The sequence below is a fragment of the Abramis brama genome (genome assembly GCF_963993115.1).
Source record: "Abramis brama genome assembly, chromosome: 15".
In the NCBI taxonomy this organism is placed as follows: Eukaryota; Metazoa; Chordata; class Actinopteri; order Cypriniformes; family Leuciscidae; genus Abramis; species Abramis brama.
This window is the reverse complement of record NC_139977.1, coordinates 28,228,627-28,245,517: the sequence shown is the minus strand read 5'-3', so window position 1 is coordinate 28,245,517 and position 16,891 is coordinate 28,228,627. Positions and strand designations below refer to the sequence as shown.

The 16,891-nt window shown below is 34.6% G+C and overlaps 1 protein-coding gene across 1 annotated transcript in view; it reads left to right on the top strand.

Moving 5' to 3' along the window:
- The first annotated feature begins 765 nt into the window (after positions 1-765).
- Positions 766-16,891, top strand: part of nr6a1b (nuclear receptor subfamily 6, group A, member 1b) — a 33,764-nt gene continuing 17,638 nt past the window's right edge. The window contains exons 1-3 of the mRNA XM_084137199.1: positions 766-1,021; positions 7,802-7,837; positions 16,014-16,241. Of these exons, the coding sequence (XP_083993325.1) occupies positions 958-1,021; positions 7,802-7,837; positions 16,014-16,241 (328 nt within the window). The 5' untranslated portion in view covers positions 766-957. The remainder of the gene's footprint in view (positions 1,022-7,801; positions 7,838-16,013; positions 16,242-16,891) is intronic.

Genomic DNA, 16,891 nt, shown 5'->3' with positions numbered 1-16,891 from the left:
GCATTGTGCAATAAAGTGCTCCAAATAAAGTTTAATTATGATATTTATATCAGTAAGTCTCAAGCGATATTTCAGTAGATACTGTATATTAATGGATTTGTAATATACTTAGTATGAAATAAATGTATTTAGGTTTAGGTTTTTTCCCACTAGGGTGCTCACATTGGCTCTTGTTGCCCTTTTACCTTTACAGCTATGTAAAACCTTACAATAATTTGTTGTATTTGTATGTATGTTTGTATGTTGTTGTATGTTTGTTTTGTTTTGTTTTTTTGTTTTTTGGTATTCTGGTCGTCTTGGTTTAACTTCAGACATTCTTCAGACTCAATGACAGGTGTGTTGATGTAAATGGCCACTGTGCGGCAGCAGAGGACAGTCAAACTGATGAATGACAGCGAGAAGAGCCATTGGATTGACTTCCATTGGCTTCTGTGCTTTACTTATAAACTTTATTACAATAAGTGTTCAGAATGTCTAAAAATATTAATATAGAGTTCGTAATGACTGCCCTTGTTTATTATAAACAGGAAAGCAAAATAGCCTATCTATAACATGAACCATCTGTGACTAAACGTTTTTAGTTTATTATGCATTTTTAAACATTTGATAGGCTAGATCAAAAAATAATCTATCTATCTATCTATCTATCTATCTATCTATCTATCTATCTATCTATCTATCTATCTATCTATCTATCTATCTATCTATCTATCTATCTATCTATCTATCTATCTATCTATCTATCTATCTATCTATCTATCTATCTATGAACTGCAAATCCCAGATGGCGACACGGGGGCGTGTCGTCACGTGACCCGAGCAAGGTGTTTTCACGCTGACACGAGCGCTTGACATGAGCGCGCGGGTCTTTGAGGGCTCGCGGAGGTCAGTCAGAGCTCAGAGTGCACTGCAGGCGGACCGCGGAGAGACACGCTCGCTCAGTTCATCTACAGGAGGATGGAGGTGGAGAACCGAGCCAACGGATTTCACTTCTCCAAACGGGACAAATTACTGAGCAGCGGTGAGTTTCTGGTGCCCGTGCACAGTTATTGAGTATCAGATGAAAATTAAGGTGTTTCAAATCCAGTTCTGCATTATGTGTAATAATGCATGCATGAGGTCAAAATTCAGGCAAAGTATATAGGCTATTATCTCTCCCAGGTGTAATATGAATTTTAGAGCGTTCTCAATGCAACTTTCAGCAATGTTAACGCAATTTGTAGTTTTACCCCTTGTAACATATGGAGTAAAATGTGTGTGTAATGTGATGAATGGACGTATAGAGCTGGAGTTTGGGGATTGGGGACAGTGAGGTCTTTTAAAGCGCTGCTGAGGAATGTTTTTTATATGCACATCCGCGAGGAATCGTAAAAGATGAACTTTTGAACTTGAGCGAATCACCCTCGAGCGCCACAAAAACACGTCAATGACAACAAACAACCAGCTGGAACATTTTTAATCAGTGGCGTTTCCATTGTAGGCGACAACAACAAAAAAAAAGATTATTTGTAAAAAGTCAAATCAGTCAGTTAAAAATATTTGTGAATAATGTGTCTTATGGGGTTAAAAAAAAGTTTTATGAATTCATTTTAGTTTTTAGTTTTTTTTACGTTTTTTTTTGCACCGTGAGATATTTGTTTCGAGTCTGTTTCAGTCAGTCAGGTTGTTTCAGTCATTCTAAATAATATTTTCTGACTTATTTAAAATCAGTTAATTTATATATTGCCACACAAAACACATTTAGGTGATTTTTTTTTTTCCAGTCATCTCTTAATATGAGCAATTGTTGCCTTAAGCAAGAGAAATTGGAATCAAAAGCTGACTTTTAAGCCATCCCTACACTAATATAGTGTAACATTTATGCTATATTATTTTTTAGAAATCACAAACCTTTCAAACTATTGAATGGGATAATTGGGTAATTTTCTGTATTTGCATCCCAAATGACGCACTATACACTATGCATTTATACAGTACTTATACGCAATGTGCTCATCCATAAAGTTTATGAATTGTATAAGGTTATTTTGCCATTCAACATTGGAGTCCAACTACATAATTAAAGCTGTCCAACATTCCATACATAGTTTTTTTTTTCTTTTTCGGTTAGTTAAGTGCATCATCCGGGTATTTAAAGTCTGCTTTTTCTATTAGGAATTTTCAGTGTGAACACTCTCACACTAATAATAGCACAGAATGTCCTCGAATAGTGCATAAGTATGCGATTTGTGTCATTTGCATATTATCATCCATGCATAGTGTAAATCTTTTGTATAATATTTATACTTGTACATGTGCAAGTGTATGCAAATGTGTTTGTGTGAAGAGAGAAAAGCCTTCAGTCTAATATTCTGTTAGTTTTCCAAGAAAGAAACGCACACACACTCTAAGATGACCAGCTTGTTTTAAGCAAAGACAAAGGTTGCCAGGACTTCCCAGCTTTTACAGCTGCGTTTCCAGCATCTGTTTGGCACAGATATGCGCACACACACACCGCAACTAATTTCAATTTTTAGCAAACTGAAACTCCTCATTTTAACAGTTACATTAAGTCTAGATGATCCGCGTTGCTATAGCAACACTGGATTGGTCACTGCACATACCAGAATACAACTGTATAGTCAACAGCCTTGACCTTTCACTTCTGAGTGACCTTTCTACTCTCACTGACCTTATAGAGCGGAAAAAGAGAGAGGAAGGCCAAGCCAACATGTATGTGTCTTATATGCAACATTTTTCACTATAGAGTAAAAGAGTAATTCATTTTTAGTGATTTATGTAAATCAAGCTGTTATAAAGCAAAAACAACAACAACAACAAAACAAGCTCAGATTTCCTCCATTGCACAATTAGGTAACAACGAAGTGTCTGTATGTGTGTGTGTGGTTCAGGTATTTATTCACTATGTTATGGGGTCAAAATCCCCTAAAGGATACTAATACCAGAATTGTTTTTTAACTTGTGGGGATTTTTTTGGTCCCATAAGTAAAACTGTTTATAAATCATACTGTTATGTTTTTTGAAAATGTAGAGTTTTCTGTGATGGATTGGTTTAGCATTAGGGTTAGTGTAGGGGGATAGAATATACAGTTTGTACAGTATAAAAATCATTATGGAGAGTGCCCACAAAACATGGAAACCCAGTGTGCGTGCGTGCCTGTGTGTGTGTGTGTGTGTGTGTGTGTGTGTGTGTGTGTGTGTGTGTGTGTGTGTGTGTGTGAGTGTGAGAGAGTGCGTGTCTGATTTGCAATTTAGTCTTTAAGGTTGGTAGCCCTTCCCCCACAAATAAACAAACACACAAACACACATCATAAACACATAGAAGATAAACTTCCTGTCCACCCACCCACACAGGGATCATAAAACCCCCCCTTTGCGCTGGCCATTCCATGACCTCTTGTTTCGACCCCCTTGTTGCCATAGAAACTTTGACGGAACAGGTAGTTTCATTCTGTCCCATGAGAGTTTTTGTTTTCATTAATTTTTCAATATTATGTGCAATTAAAAAAAAAAACGTTATTGCGTTTTAATGCTGTTGTATCGGTTTTCTGCATTTTAGGTTGAATTTTTATTGATAACGTAACATAAACATCCTAAAAAGATGTTCAGCGTAATGTTTTCTCTTCTTTTTCATAGTTTGAATCGTATCTTATTTTGAATCTCTTTTAAAACACCAGTAAAATGCATTATCAGTATGTTCTGCACTCTTAAAAATAAAGGTTCCTTAAGGGGGCTTTCGCAGCGATGCCATAGAAGAACTATGTTTTTTTTAAAGAACATCTTAAAATGTAATGAATTTCCATAAAGAACCTTTGTTGAATGTAAAGGTTTCATGGATGTTAAAGGTTCTTCATGCACCCATTGATGTGTGTGTAGTTTTGATTAAATCTGAGAGCTTTCTGTCCCTCCAAAGACAGCCATACGCAACTACCACTGTGACGCTTCAAAAAGTGAATTAATCATGCAAGAATTTTCATTTTTAAATCATTATGCCAACCCATAAGCTATAGTAGTGATAGATGCATTAGCTTAACCACTAATTATTAATATATGTCTATTTTAAGCATTCTCACACATAATTTAATTTGGAAAAAGTACTGCAAGTATATTCGAGACATATTCATGAAAAGCTAAAAACCTTTAATTACAAGGGCTTAACAATGAAATGGTAAAAGTAAGAAAGAAAACAATTATTATACTATTTTTCTCATTACAAAATACTTAGGCCTACAGTTTTAACATGAACAAACTACAGCCAGTCAGTGCATAGGCGTAGTGTTTCTTTACAAAGTGAAATCGCCAACTATACTTGCCTGGCATGTATAATACAGCGTTTTTAGTCGTTTTTGATTATCGTTTTGACAATGTTATCGTCTGTACGTGAAAAACACGAAGGACACCATTGTCGAGTTTAAGCTAAAACTGAAAGATCTTCACAACAAACCATCAAAATAAAAGTTTGGTTTAATTTCAAGAAATTATGACAGAAATATAACACTACTGTATACTAAAATGTTCTTCTCAAAGTAAGAATATTATTATTATTTCTAAGGAATATCATACAACCAAGATACTTTTTTCATCCATGTTTTAAATTTCTGCAGTAATGTTGTGCATCATTTTATTTAACAAAAATTAAAAATGCAATGTTTTGTTGTTAAATTTTCATTTGATTACATTTTAAAAGCTTGATTAAATTGTTAGTTTATATAAATAAATAAAAATAAGACATGTAATTGTTTTCGCAATGAACAGATTTTTCTAAACCATTTGAATAAATGCATTTTGAGAATATGATTGTTTGAATACAATCAAATAGATGTAAAGAGCTAATAATAAACTATGCAGAAGTGCAGAAATCTTTCCTGTTTCGCATCACTGACAAATATGCGTCACATTAAACTTTGTTAAAAATGTGTTATCCAAATGGGTGGAAATTTTGAATGCAATTCAAATCTAAGCCTTAAATTTAGGCGTAGGTATTTTTTGAGTGTGGATTACCACACATGGCCATGCACGCACACACATTGTGATGAGCAGAGGAGCGGGGGGGTTGGCTGGGATTTCATGTCCTTGGATCTGAATGATGAAGCCCTGGAAAATGGAAAATAAATGGATATTCAGGTTACATATCACTGCTACATCTGTACACCTCCCCTCCCGATCCCTCTTTCCTTCCATCAGCCAAGTGGAACAGAAGACATCTGGGCAGCCTCATCCTTTTCTTCTGAAGGCTGGGGGTGGGGTGTTGGTATGTGTGTGTGTTTGTGTGCATATGTCTCTATACCTGTGTATATTGCTGCCTGTCTGTGTGTGTGTGTGTGTGTGTGTCCTGGTAAACCCTACGTTATGAGGACAAAATGTCCCCACAAAGATGGCTATATCCGATCTTGTTCTTTATGGGGATATTTTTTGGACCCCATGAAGAAAACTGCTTATAAATCATACTAAGAGATGTTTTTTGAAAATGTAAAAATGCAGTTCTTAACTAGCAGCCTTTTCAGTTGATTCTCCCGAACGACGTAATTCAATTGATGGAGTGAAAAGATGTCCTTTGCTATCATTAAATCTTCATTAAATTGTAAATAAAGACATTTGTTGTTATTAATTTTCATATATGTATTATCATTTATTAAGACATTTCCATTTGCTATCATAAAATTGTTAAATTGTATGTAGAATACACATTTATTTATATTAATATCAATATATTTATTATAAAAACATTTACTAAAATTCATTTGTCATTTAAAATGTGAATAAAAATAAACATTTATTTATATTAATATATTTATTATTTATAAAAACATTTTCATTTGCTATCATGAAATTCTTGTTTTAGATAAAATACACATTTATTTGATGATAATATCAGCATATCTATTTTGTATTTATTCAAAATATTTTCAGATGCTTTCATTACATATAAATATACAATTATTGATATTCATATAAATATTTATTTATTTATTTTAAAAAATCGCTAGTCAAGTCAATAAAATGTCATTTTCGAAATAATCAAAGCCACAAAAAGTATTTGTCAATTTTAAAATTACACAAAAAATGTATGAATTTAATTGCATTCAATTTAATTCATCGAATCAAGTACCAAATATTTCTAATTCTTATATTATAGATATATTATGATTTCTTATTTTAAAATTAAAAAAATATCGCGAAAGTATTTTAATGATAAACCAATAGATTGCATGTGTAATTTCTGGTTGTCAAACTTTAGTGGATCACACGAATGCCACTTGGTTTGATATTTTGTTATCAAATGCAATGACGTTCAAACATTTTTAATTATGGCTGAAGCGTCCAAGTGCTTTTTGGAGCCGCTGCATGTGTAAAAATCACTGAAAACCCATTTTGCTGAGCCAGTATTACCAACACCAGAATGTACAGAACTATCCCTGAATAATGTAACCTGTTTAACATCGCCTATTTAAGTACTGTAGCTTGTTGGCCTGATTAAGTGAGAAAAAGTGTGTGTGTGGCATAGAAGGCAGACGGTGAGTATTTGCTCCTGTAGCTCAATACCAACGGCCTACAGCCATCATAGATATTAGATTATCTTCAAGGAGCCTGTGTGTTCTGGTCCACCATATGCCGTGGATTGCTGGAGTGTGTGTGAGATGCGCTGCGTGTGGCAGATCAAAAATACACAGCTGCCAGCGAGCCCAAGAGATCACACTCATACACACACACACGTGGCGGTTTCTGACGAGGTCGCGGAGGTCGTGTCCTGAGGGACAGAAGTGAGAGGAATGGGCAGATGGGTGTGTGTATGAGAGAAAGATAGATAGAGAAAGTGTTGTTTTAGGAATGAGAAGAGGCATTGTTTTAAAGTTGTCTTGATGTTCTGTGTGGTAAGATGAACTTTAAGTGTGTCCATCGCAGAACATTTTAACATTCTTTACAGCATGAAAAAGATGATGATAATGGCAGAAATTCCTGCAAGCATATTTATTGAAGAAATTTAAAGGAATAGTTTAATGATCATTTACAAAAAAAATTGAAGATACAAGATGCTCCATTTAAAGTCAGTTTACCCTTTTAAAATGTTTTTGTCTGTTACGATAGTCACTCGCTGCATCTGAAATTGAATACTTCCCTACTATATAGAATTCTATATACATCATTACCCCCCCAAAAATTCCACCAATCAAGAGAGTCGAAACAAGCAAAAATGCACCAAAAGGTCTTGTCAAATCCGCCCACTCCCATTAAGCACCGCGAATGACGTAATAGAATCTGTCTCCCTACACTCTCAAAATACTTCAATATTTGATTATATATGCATATTTTGCAAGAAACTTAAAATATATTGTTTATATATAATCTACATTTTTAAATTGGTACTTTTATATTTCTTCATTGTTTTTAATTCGATTATGCTGTTCACAATGCTTCATGGGATTGTAGTTCTTCCCATCACTAAAGCCGTTTACACAGTCTTTATACCATATACCTTTTATGGCTTTATTTGTGGCTAATTTTCAAAAACAAAAATTTGCTTCAGTTTGAATAGTGTTGTGATTCACCTCATAGATGGTTGATTTGGTTCATGGCTTAAAATGCTTTACATAGACTTTTTTGAAATCTCTATGGAAGAAATGAACGGGGAAAGAAACTTCCGGAACAAACGCTGCTGAAAAAGTTGACGGGTGCGGTTTCACATAGATGTGGAAATAAAAGAACACAATTATATAAAAGGAATAAAGTAGCTCATTAACATATTCTAAAAGCAGTGTTTTCTCTTCCCCTCATATTCTCTCACTCTTTCCCTCATCTGCAGGTTTTTATGAAGAGAACTCCCTCCAAGATGACACAGGTGAGGAAACTGCCAATGATCTCCATGCTGCCATCTACTGGCTATTATCACACTAATTTCTGTGCTCTGTGTCTCAAACATTTTCAGACCATGAATAGTGAACATTATAGGGTGGGGCTTTTATAGAGCCATTTAAGAGAGTTATAGTTCTGCATTCTGGAATAAAAAACAAACAAACATCCATGTAAAATGTGACTGCAGTACTCAGCTTCAACAGTAGAGTATATCACAGAGTTCTTTCTTTCTCTTAAGTTCTCCAAAGCTCTGGTAAAAGTGCACTTTTTAGAGGTCAGAATTAGTTCAGGAGTTTGCATGCATACATGCTGTTGTAAAGCTGCACAAGTCAGTGTTGAACATTGTTAGAGAAAGCAGCTGATTTATGTGAGAAACCAATTAAGCTGTAAAGCGTCAGAAGAGCTCTTCAGAAGCACACACACACACACACACTGGTGACATCACCTTCACTCCCTGTGTCTGTGAAGTCAAAGTTAGGTCAGCAATGAGGCACAACATGTAAACAAGCAGGAATTGTAGGCCTCTGATTGGCTGAAAGTATTTTGGTGATTTGGATTGTTTTTAATTTACGGTATTCTAATAATTATATTTAATATTATATTAAATGTAATAATTTCTAATGTTATCATTTTACGCAACAGTCAATTATACAATTTAGTGGCGGTGTATGTAACTTTTTGACTACTAAATGCTGTGGTTAACCAATCAAAATCAAGTGTTCTAGTCAAGTCAAGACACATTTATATAGCTCTTTATACAATACTGATTGTTTCAAAGCAGCTTACATTAATAAAATTGAAAATACTTGTAAAAATGAATGCTAATGTTGTAAAATCCTTTTTTAAACAATTATGAAACAAATTCAATTTCATCTGTAAGAAGCTCTACAGAAGATAATAGTGACATTATTCAGCTCAATTTTGTTCAGTGTTGTTTCCATTCAGAGCTGTAAAAACCAAAAGTGCAGCATTGCTTACCTTACCATCCTGTGCTTGTTCAAGTGAAGGGCTGAGAGGTTCTCAGCTAATTTGACATCTGTAGGTCACTATTTTGTCTGCAAAGGTCTGTCAGTCTGTCAGTATTCAAGTCTGAAGGTCATGAATGTAGTGCCTGAAATGTCTTACCAGACGTTGTTTCAGTGTTCCTCCTGCAGTTTGCACTCATTGGTCAGTGAGTCGCTCGCATGTTAAACCCAACGACATCAATGAATGTATATCGCAGCCGTAATAATGAGGAAAGCGCCGGTTTGTTTGCTAGGAGAGAGTGTTGACGTGTGTAGCATGTGGTAATCTCAGGGCACAGCCAACGGTCGATGGTTTCTTATGCATCCAAACTCACCGACAGCGTTGAATGTTCCCAGAATGCACCAGGTGTGTATGCATGTCCAAAACTCAATGTGAAATATGCTGAACCTTATCTAGATTTGCCATTTCGATTTAACGAGATTTGTATTTGCTGAAAAATTGTCAGTAAAGGTCTTTATCTTATACTTCAAGTCCCCCTGCAGTCCATTTTTATCCATTGATTTGATAATCAGAATGACATATTTAAATGTGAAAATAGTTTTTAATAGAATTTAACCTGTGAAAATAAATAATTTCTTCATGCCTTAAAATAGCTTAAATGTAAATCTACACCCTTGCTTCATTTAGTTAACGTGAACGTTCATGAATATGCAAATTAGCCCCGCCTCCACTCACTCACACCAGCTTGGATCCTTCCTGATCCACTCGCTCAACTGTAGTAAATGTTACTACAGTTTAAAACTGTAGGCTGTTTTATACTGTGTTTTTGAGACTGTCTTTGATACACTGCAGTTTTAAGGAGAAAATACTCTGCAATGGTGTTGACTTATGAATTTGCACATTGTTTGTCTTAAAGTATATTAAAAACACCACACAGACATATAAACAACATTAAAAACTTTTCTTATTTTTAATGATTTTCACCACATGGGGTCTTTTACAGTAAAGTAATATATGCAAAAGTTGCTAAAAATTGGTTTAAATGTTTGAATTTAATATGAAGAAGAGCATCAGACAGGCAGATCACACTGAGCGATTGTGTAATATATTTTGATGTTTTAGCATATAATTAGTATTGTATTATATGCCGAGAGAACGCATATGTTATTATTAAGAGAAAGTATGTGGTTGCAATCATCTGCTATTGTATGATGGTCTTTAGTGGTATTCATTCAAATTCATAAGCAGTCTGCTTTTTGTTACCTTGGGTGAGATTGAAAATATTGTTTTATTTCATTTGTAAAAAAAAAATATATATATATATAATAATAATAGTTATATACTATTATCCTGTGAAGGAGTTGTGCTGCTGCCATTTATTATGTTTGAGAAACTATCATGGTACATTGATATGATAATCATTCAGTAGCATGGTATGTATGAAAGTACCATGGTATTAGTATGTATATAGTATATACATGAAAATAGTGTTAAATCAGTACCATGGTTTATATGAAAATTCTGTGATATTACCATGTTTTTATTTGTACCTTTAAATACCATGGTATAAGGATATGATAACAATTCAGTACCATGGCATAAAAGTAGCATGGTATTATGGTATTTTTTGCTTATGTACCATAGTATTCATTGAAATACTGTGGAAATATGATTATAGTAAATTGAAAATAGTCATTTTATATATATAATAATATATATATATTTTTAAGTTTGAATATGAAACATGGATAATCATTCAGATCCTATATAGAAAAGTGTCATACTGTTTTCTTTTAATATAATAATTGGATTCTAATTAGCATTGCAGTCATTTGCATATGCAAAATGGATCCAAGTAGAACTGGGTCAGTGTCACAATGCATAAAGCTGAGCCAGCTGAATCAGACACAAGAGCAACTGAACTTACAGAGTGATGGAGAAAGCTACAAATATATCAAAAGAGAAAGAATAAGCCAATCTTACCTCAACATAGTTACCTTGACTCTCCTGTGATGTTGAAGAGTTGAATGCTATCTGGAGGAATGCCTGCTTTTCTGGAGGAATCTCTCGTGCTCGCATCATGAAGCTGCCGTGGTAAACAAACATGCACATTCACTGCTGGATGAGTCACTACAGAGCTAACATCCTCATTGTGAGTTCTTCGTATTTGAGATGAACTATATATGACCCAAATGATGTGCTGCGAATTTGTCCATGTGCATTGAGTGACGGATTCTGATTGGCTGAGATTCCTGATGCTCTGAATTGGAGCTCTCTGATTGGCTGAGGCTGAGTTAATTTGCGTAGACCGAGAAAGACAAACAGAAAGAGAGAGATGTTGGGGGGGGGGGACTCTTGGGAATAATTGATGAAAGATAATGATCAAAGAGGAAAGAGGAGATGTGGTAGATGGATACATTTCGCCACTGGGCAGTTTTCGTACAGCTAAATCATGCGGTTTGTTACGCTTTGCCTTCCGCTGGGAGCAAAAACACACACCTGTCCAATACCTACAAAGCATTTTGTGTGTGTGTGTGTTTGGCTTTGTTTTCTATGTTGCATTGACGTTTTTGCCCTAATCTTTCTGAACACTCGGGGTGCATTTCCCACAATCCTCTTTGCCTATGGTGATTCTCTCACACAACTAGGTCAACGTACTATGTAGGAACATGTGTACTAACCAGGCATGTCTAAAACCCCATCAAATAGGACTGGGGTTCACAGACCAATGATCTAGATGCTGGATCAGGTCACATCAGGTTCTTCTGCAGGTTTAAACCCTTCCTACCTCTCAATCCGAGAGAGGACTGATAAGTAAAGTCAAATGAAATTTACAGCAATAGGAATCTGTAGTGTAAATCTTTAGCGTTACTCTTGTGGAAAAGTACACTTTAGCATGCTTTAAAAAGAGTACTTATTTATTTAGCAATTTAAATATATGAACTTTAAATGTGATATCAAATAACACACTGACTACAGTTAAAATTAATATCAAGTACTTTACATATGCTTTAGTATGTTAGTCAATATGTTAATATTTTTCAAAAGCATGACAAGATTATTAAAACAATGTAAAGTAAAACCTTTATTTTGACGTTATATCAGTGTGCACTTTTTAAAAGTGTACTTAAGGAGATGCTCATGAAAGTGTACTCTTTAAGTACACTTAAGTGTCCTTTTATTTCTTTAATGTTATATTATCACCAACAAAGTACACTTTTTTAAAAAAATATATACTTTTATTATTGGAAGTACACTACAAGTGCACATTCAATACAATTAAGTGCACTTATTTTTTCACGAGGTTAATGTTCGTGTTGTTTTAGCTGAGATAAGTGCATCACTAGTAGTACTAAAAGTTTAACATGCACAACGGTTAGCTTGTGGTTTAGCCTTTGATTTGTCTATTTTGAATCCCCCACATCATCATCTTCCGAACCTGCAATCTACAAACTTAAAGACTGAAGGTTAAAATCATGATAACATAAAATAACAGCTGATTTCATAGTCATTTCAGCTTTTACATTCTTCTTTTACCAGTTTAAAGATTAACCCTCATTTGTGTGTTTATTTTTATTTAATTAGACATTATCTTTTTGATGAAGCCCATTTTATTTGAACAAGTTACTCTAAAGCCATTACTTCCGTATTTTCAGTGTTTTGTTATGCGTGAGTGATATAAATGAGCTAAAGTGCTAGGACGAGATAGCAAGACACAGAATGCTTCTGAATGTAGGTGGCGGTAATACACACTGACAGATCTAGAACAGCATGAACGGGGGATAGAGAGAGATGGAGTGAGAATGACACAGGGATGTAGGGAAATCAAGGGATTTGTTGCTCCTGCTGTTTCTTCTGGTGCTGTGAAGTGAACTATATGAGCCAACATCATCATCACACGCTGACTGTGAAATGCCTGTTCCTTCTGATCAGCAGAGTCAAAGGCTTGTTCAGAGTAGAGTACTAGCTTACTGAATACGGTATGTAGGATGCACTGTGTACTACCTACTATGTTTTTAAATGGAATGTGAAACAGTATGCACTATGCAGTAATAAACATTTTAAAGTGCAGTTATGTTTTTCAGATATTATCTTTAGTGTGTAATATAGCTGTTTGTGAATGTTAAAGATCTGCAATATTTCAAAGATCAAAGTCTATCAAAGTAGAAATATTACACAGCCCTGTGGAATGCTTGATTCTGATTGGTCAATCGCGCCATCCAGCGGTATGTTATTCCCCGATAACAACCGGTAAAAAGTTGGTGCTTAACGCTTGCTAGGAACGTTTTTTCCTTGTGGAAGTTTTCCGTTTGGTGAGCTAATAAAACTTAAATTAATATTTTTTGTACAGATATTTAATTGTCATCCGGTGTCGCAGACTCGCTCTCTCTTGTTTCATACAAACACAGCTGCTGCCATTTTTCGATGATTTTTTTTTTGTATACTGTAATGGATTATCAGATAACAAACAGGTACGATTTTAAAGTTTCATTTCAAATCAATATCTGTTATTTATGTGGTGAAATACCATGTAATAAGTGGTATGACTTTACATCTCTCTTAAATATCCGTCTATTTTGAACTTGCTTCTTGATAGCAACTGCTTTCTCCATGGAAGCTTTGCATTTAAAGAGCTAATCAAATATTTCAACAGTATTTCATGTCTAATTATTTACTTGCGTGACAAGTAGCCGTGTAATAAGCGGGGTAATGTACATCCAGCCAATTGTTATCGCAGAATAAACTCTGCTTCGCATTGGGGTCCTGATCACCCTGTCTGGGTTTATTCTGCGATAACAAACGGCTGGATGTACGGACATTATCCCTCATTTATTGTCTCCCAAAGTAAGGAACCAATTCTGAACTGCCTGAAACGAGTCGTCAGCAATTCCAGTCTTACTTCCTGCTTGAACCTACGGAGGTTTGTAACAAATTGCATAATGCCAGTCTTCATTGGCTGCCGGCAAACAAGGTCTACGTTGACCTGCCCTCAAATACTGCAGTTGTAGCTGAGGCCTGGAAGACTTTGGTTTGTGTTGTGGACATGTCAGGAAGATGCTGTTTTCAGTGCTGCAAAAGCAAATCCACTTTGCTGCACTTCCAAAGGACGAGGACTCGCAATTTATACTGAAAAATCGACATCTTTGTTGATCCTGGAACAACATTCCAATCAGATTTGAGGGACAAATTCACAGTTTGACAAGTTTAGGCTTAAAAGCAGGATTAGGTGCTTCTACATCAGTGTTACATCAGAGTTTAGGGATAACTTATGGGTAGGGATAGGTTTAGGGGTATGGTTGGGACTACATTTTCAGACAGAAATGTTGTTCCAGGGTCAACAAAATATGTTGATCTAGGAACATCTACTTGGCGAAATCACAGTGACCTGCAAAATCAGATCCAACTGCAAAATTGCTAAAATAACATTGAATGAAAATGTCTGTCAGGGTCTGAACAGACCTGAGATTTCTGACCTATCAATTGAGAAGCACTTTTTTTTCTTTCTTCCTGTTTCTTCCTTATTCTGTCCCTGTCAGAATGTGATGATTATGCCTGGGGGTATTTTTTATCTTTTACTTAGACATTGGGCGCATTCGAGTTAGTTAGAGTGAGTGGGTGTGTGTGTCACCCCGTTCAGTTTTAAAAATGTGTGTTCCATAGTTCCCGTTTGCTATAAAGTTTGACCTATGTTTGACCCAATCCTCAACAATACTGTGCCCTTACAACACACAACCTTCCTGAGGGTTGTAAAATGGCTCTAGAGTTCAGGGTTAGGTTGAGTGCTTTCCTTTGCGTTTACGACGTTCAGGCTTTTAGAAGACCTCTCCGTGACCCCCGCGCTCACCTGCTCCCTCTACAGTTCACCAGCACCTCTGAGAAATGAAGAGATCTGTCAAGTTTAGCTGATTCTTTTCAGGTTCTTCACAGGTTCATTTGAATAATCATTGCAATGTGTTCCCTGCATGGAATTTTACATATTCTTTTGTTTGAATATCAGGCCAGCTGTAATACCGTGTGATTATTGTTTAAATATAGACTGAATGTTGCATTCAGTTGTCTTTCTTTCCATGTTTCCCATCCCCCTTCCTGCCGGCTCTCTGTCTCTTTGGTTTGTAGTCAAATCTGGGTCACGCCGCATGATGCTGTAAGTCATTTCAAACACACAGTGAGACTGCAGAAGATTCCTGGCATACGCATATGTGCCGGCCGGGCAATGTGTCTGCGTAATCCTCCTCTCTATTGCTCTGAGATTTAGATAAGAACTTTTAGAACTTTTTTAAAAAAATTTGTAAGTTTAAGATTACAATGATTTCAACAGCTCGATAAACTCAGATTAACCTACTATCAGATGTCACAGAGACATCTGTGTGTCATTCTTATCTTCCTGTTCATATTATTTTTAATATGATTTTGGGTTTTTTTTTGGTTTTAAATCATATTTGCACATATATTCATATCCCATTGACTGGTGCTTAACCAATATGTCTTGAATGGCTAATCAGACAAAAATATGAATTTAAATATGAAAGTTATTCCCATTTTATTTGATGAAATTGTAATTAATTTCACCTTATTAATAATGTATAACAAATAAAATTCTGTACTTGACATTTATAATATTTTATTATTAATAAATGTATTATTTTTAGTAAAAAACTATTCATAATAAAATAAATACATTTATTTTATTTCAGTAATATATTAAAATTTATTATTTATATTTATATTAAAATTGATTAAACATTTATTTTATTTACATTAATTTTATTATATTTTAATAATGTAGTAAAATAACATGAAATCATGTAATTTATTACTTTAATGTTTAATGTTTTTAATTTTTTTTTTTTTTTACGTTTTTAGATTTTATTTTATTATTCATGTATTTATCTTTTTTTTTTTTTCTTTTTTTTTTTAGATTTTAATTAAGCTATTATTTGGTAGATTATTTGTAATGTCCTACACATCTTCTGTCCCCATAAAGATAGCAAATACGTCACACAAACATTGATCCAGCTATCCAAATTAGGACATATCATAGACTTTTATTGTTTTTATACAAAGCTGATATTACTATGGACTTGACTGAAAATGTTAAAATCAAGAATACGGAGGACATTAAAAATGAGAAAATGAGGCCTCTCGCTTTATTTTGCATGCAATTAAATGACATTTCTTTCTTTCTTTCCCTGTAGAGGATGGGGGTGAGCGCTGGTGTCTGATCTGTGGTGACCGGGCGTCTGGACTGCACTATGGCATCATTTCCTGTGAGGGTTGTAAGGGCTTCTTCAAACGCAGTATTTGCAACAAGCGCATCTACCGCTGCAACAGGGACAAGAACTGCCAGATGTCCCGCAAGCAACGCAACCGCTGTCAGTACTGCAGACTGCAGAAATGCCTTCAGATGGGAATGAACCGCAAGGGTACACACACACACACACACACACACACACACACACACACACACACACACACACACACTGATGATTTAAACCAGCAGATTAAATCCAAAGTGCTTAAGAAATGCAGTGAGAAACTTGTTTAAATCAAGGTTATTACTATTAAAATATAGATTCAATTTAAAAAATAAAGTTCATTATCTAAATAGAAATAAAAAGTAACACTTTACAATACGATTCCATTGGTTAACTACATTAGTTAAAATGAACTAACAATTAAATATATTTCTAAAACATTTTTTTTATCTTAGTTAATGTTATTTTCAACATTTATTAATACATTATTAAAATAAAAAGATGTATCTGTTAATATTGTTTAATGGACCTTAGCTAATATTAGCTAACAATGCTGTATTTTTATTAACTAACATTAACAAAGATTAATAAAAACTGTAACAAATGTTTTGCTCATTGTCCGCTAACTTTAGTTAATGCAATGAAAATAATAAGAAACACCGAATCTAAAATAAAGGTTCTTTATCATCCAAATCAAAGTAAAAATAACCATGAATCATTTTTAGTTTAATTCTTTGATGCTATGAATATAATAAGATTTCATATCTTTAAAACTTCCTTTCTATTAAACATCCTTTAATCTTTTTCTTTGCCCCTGT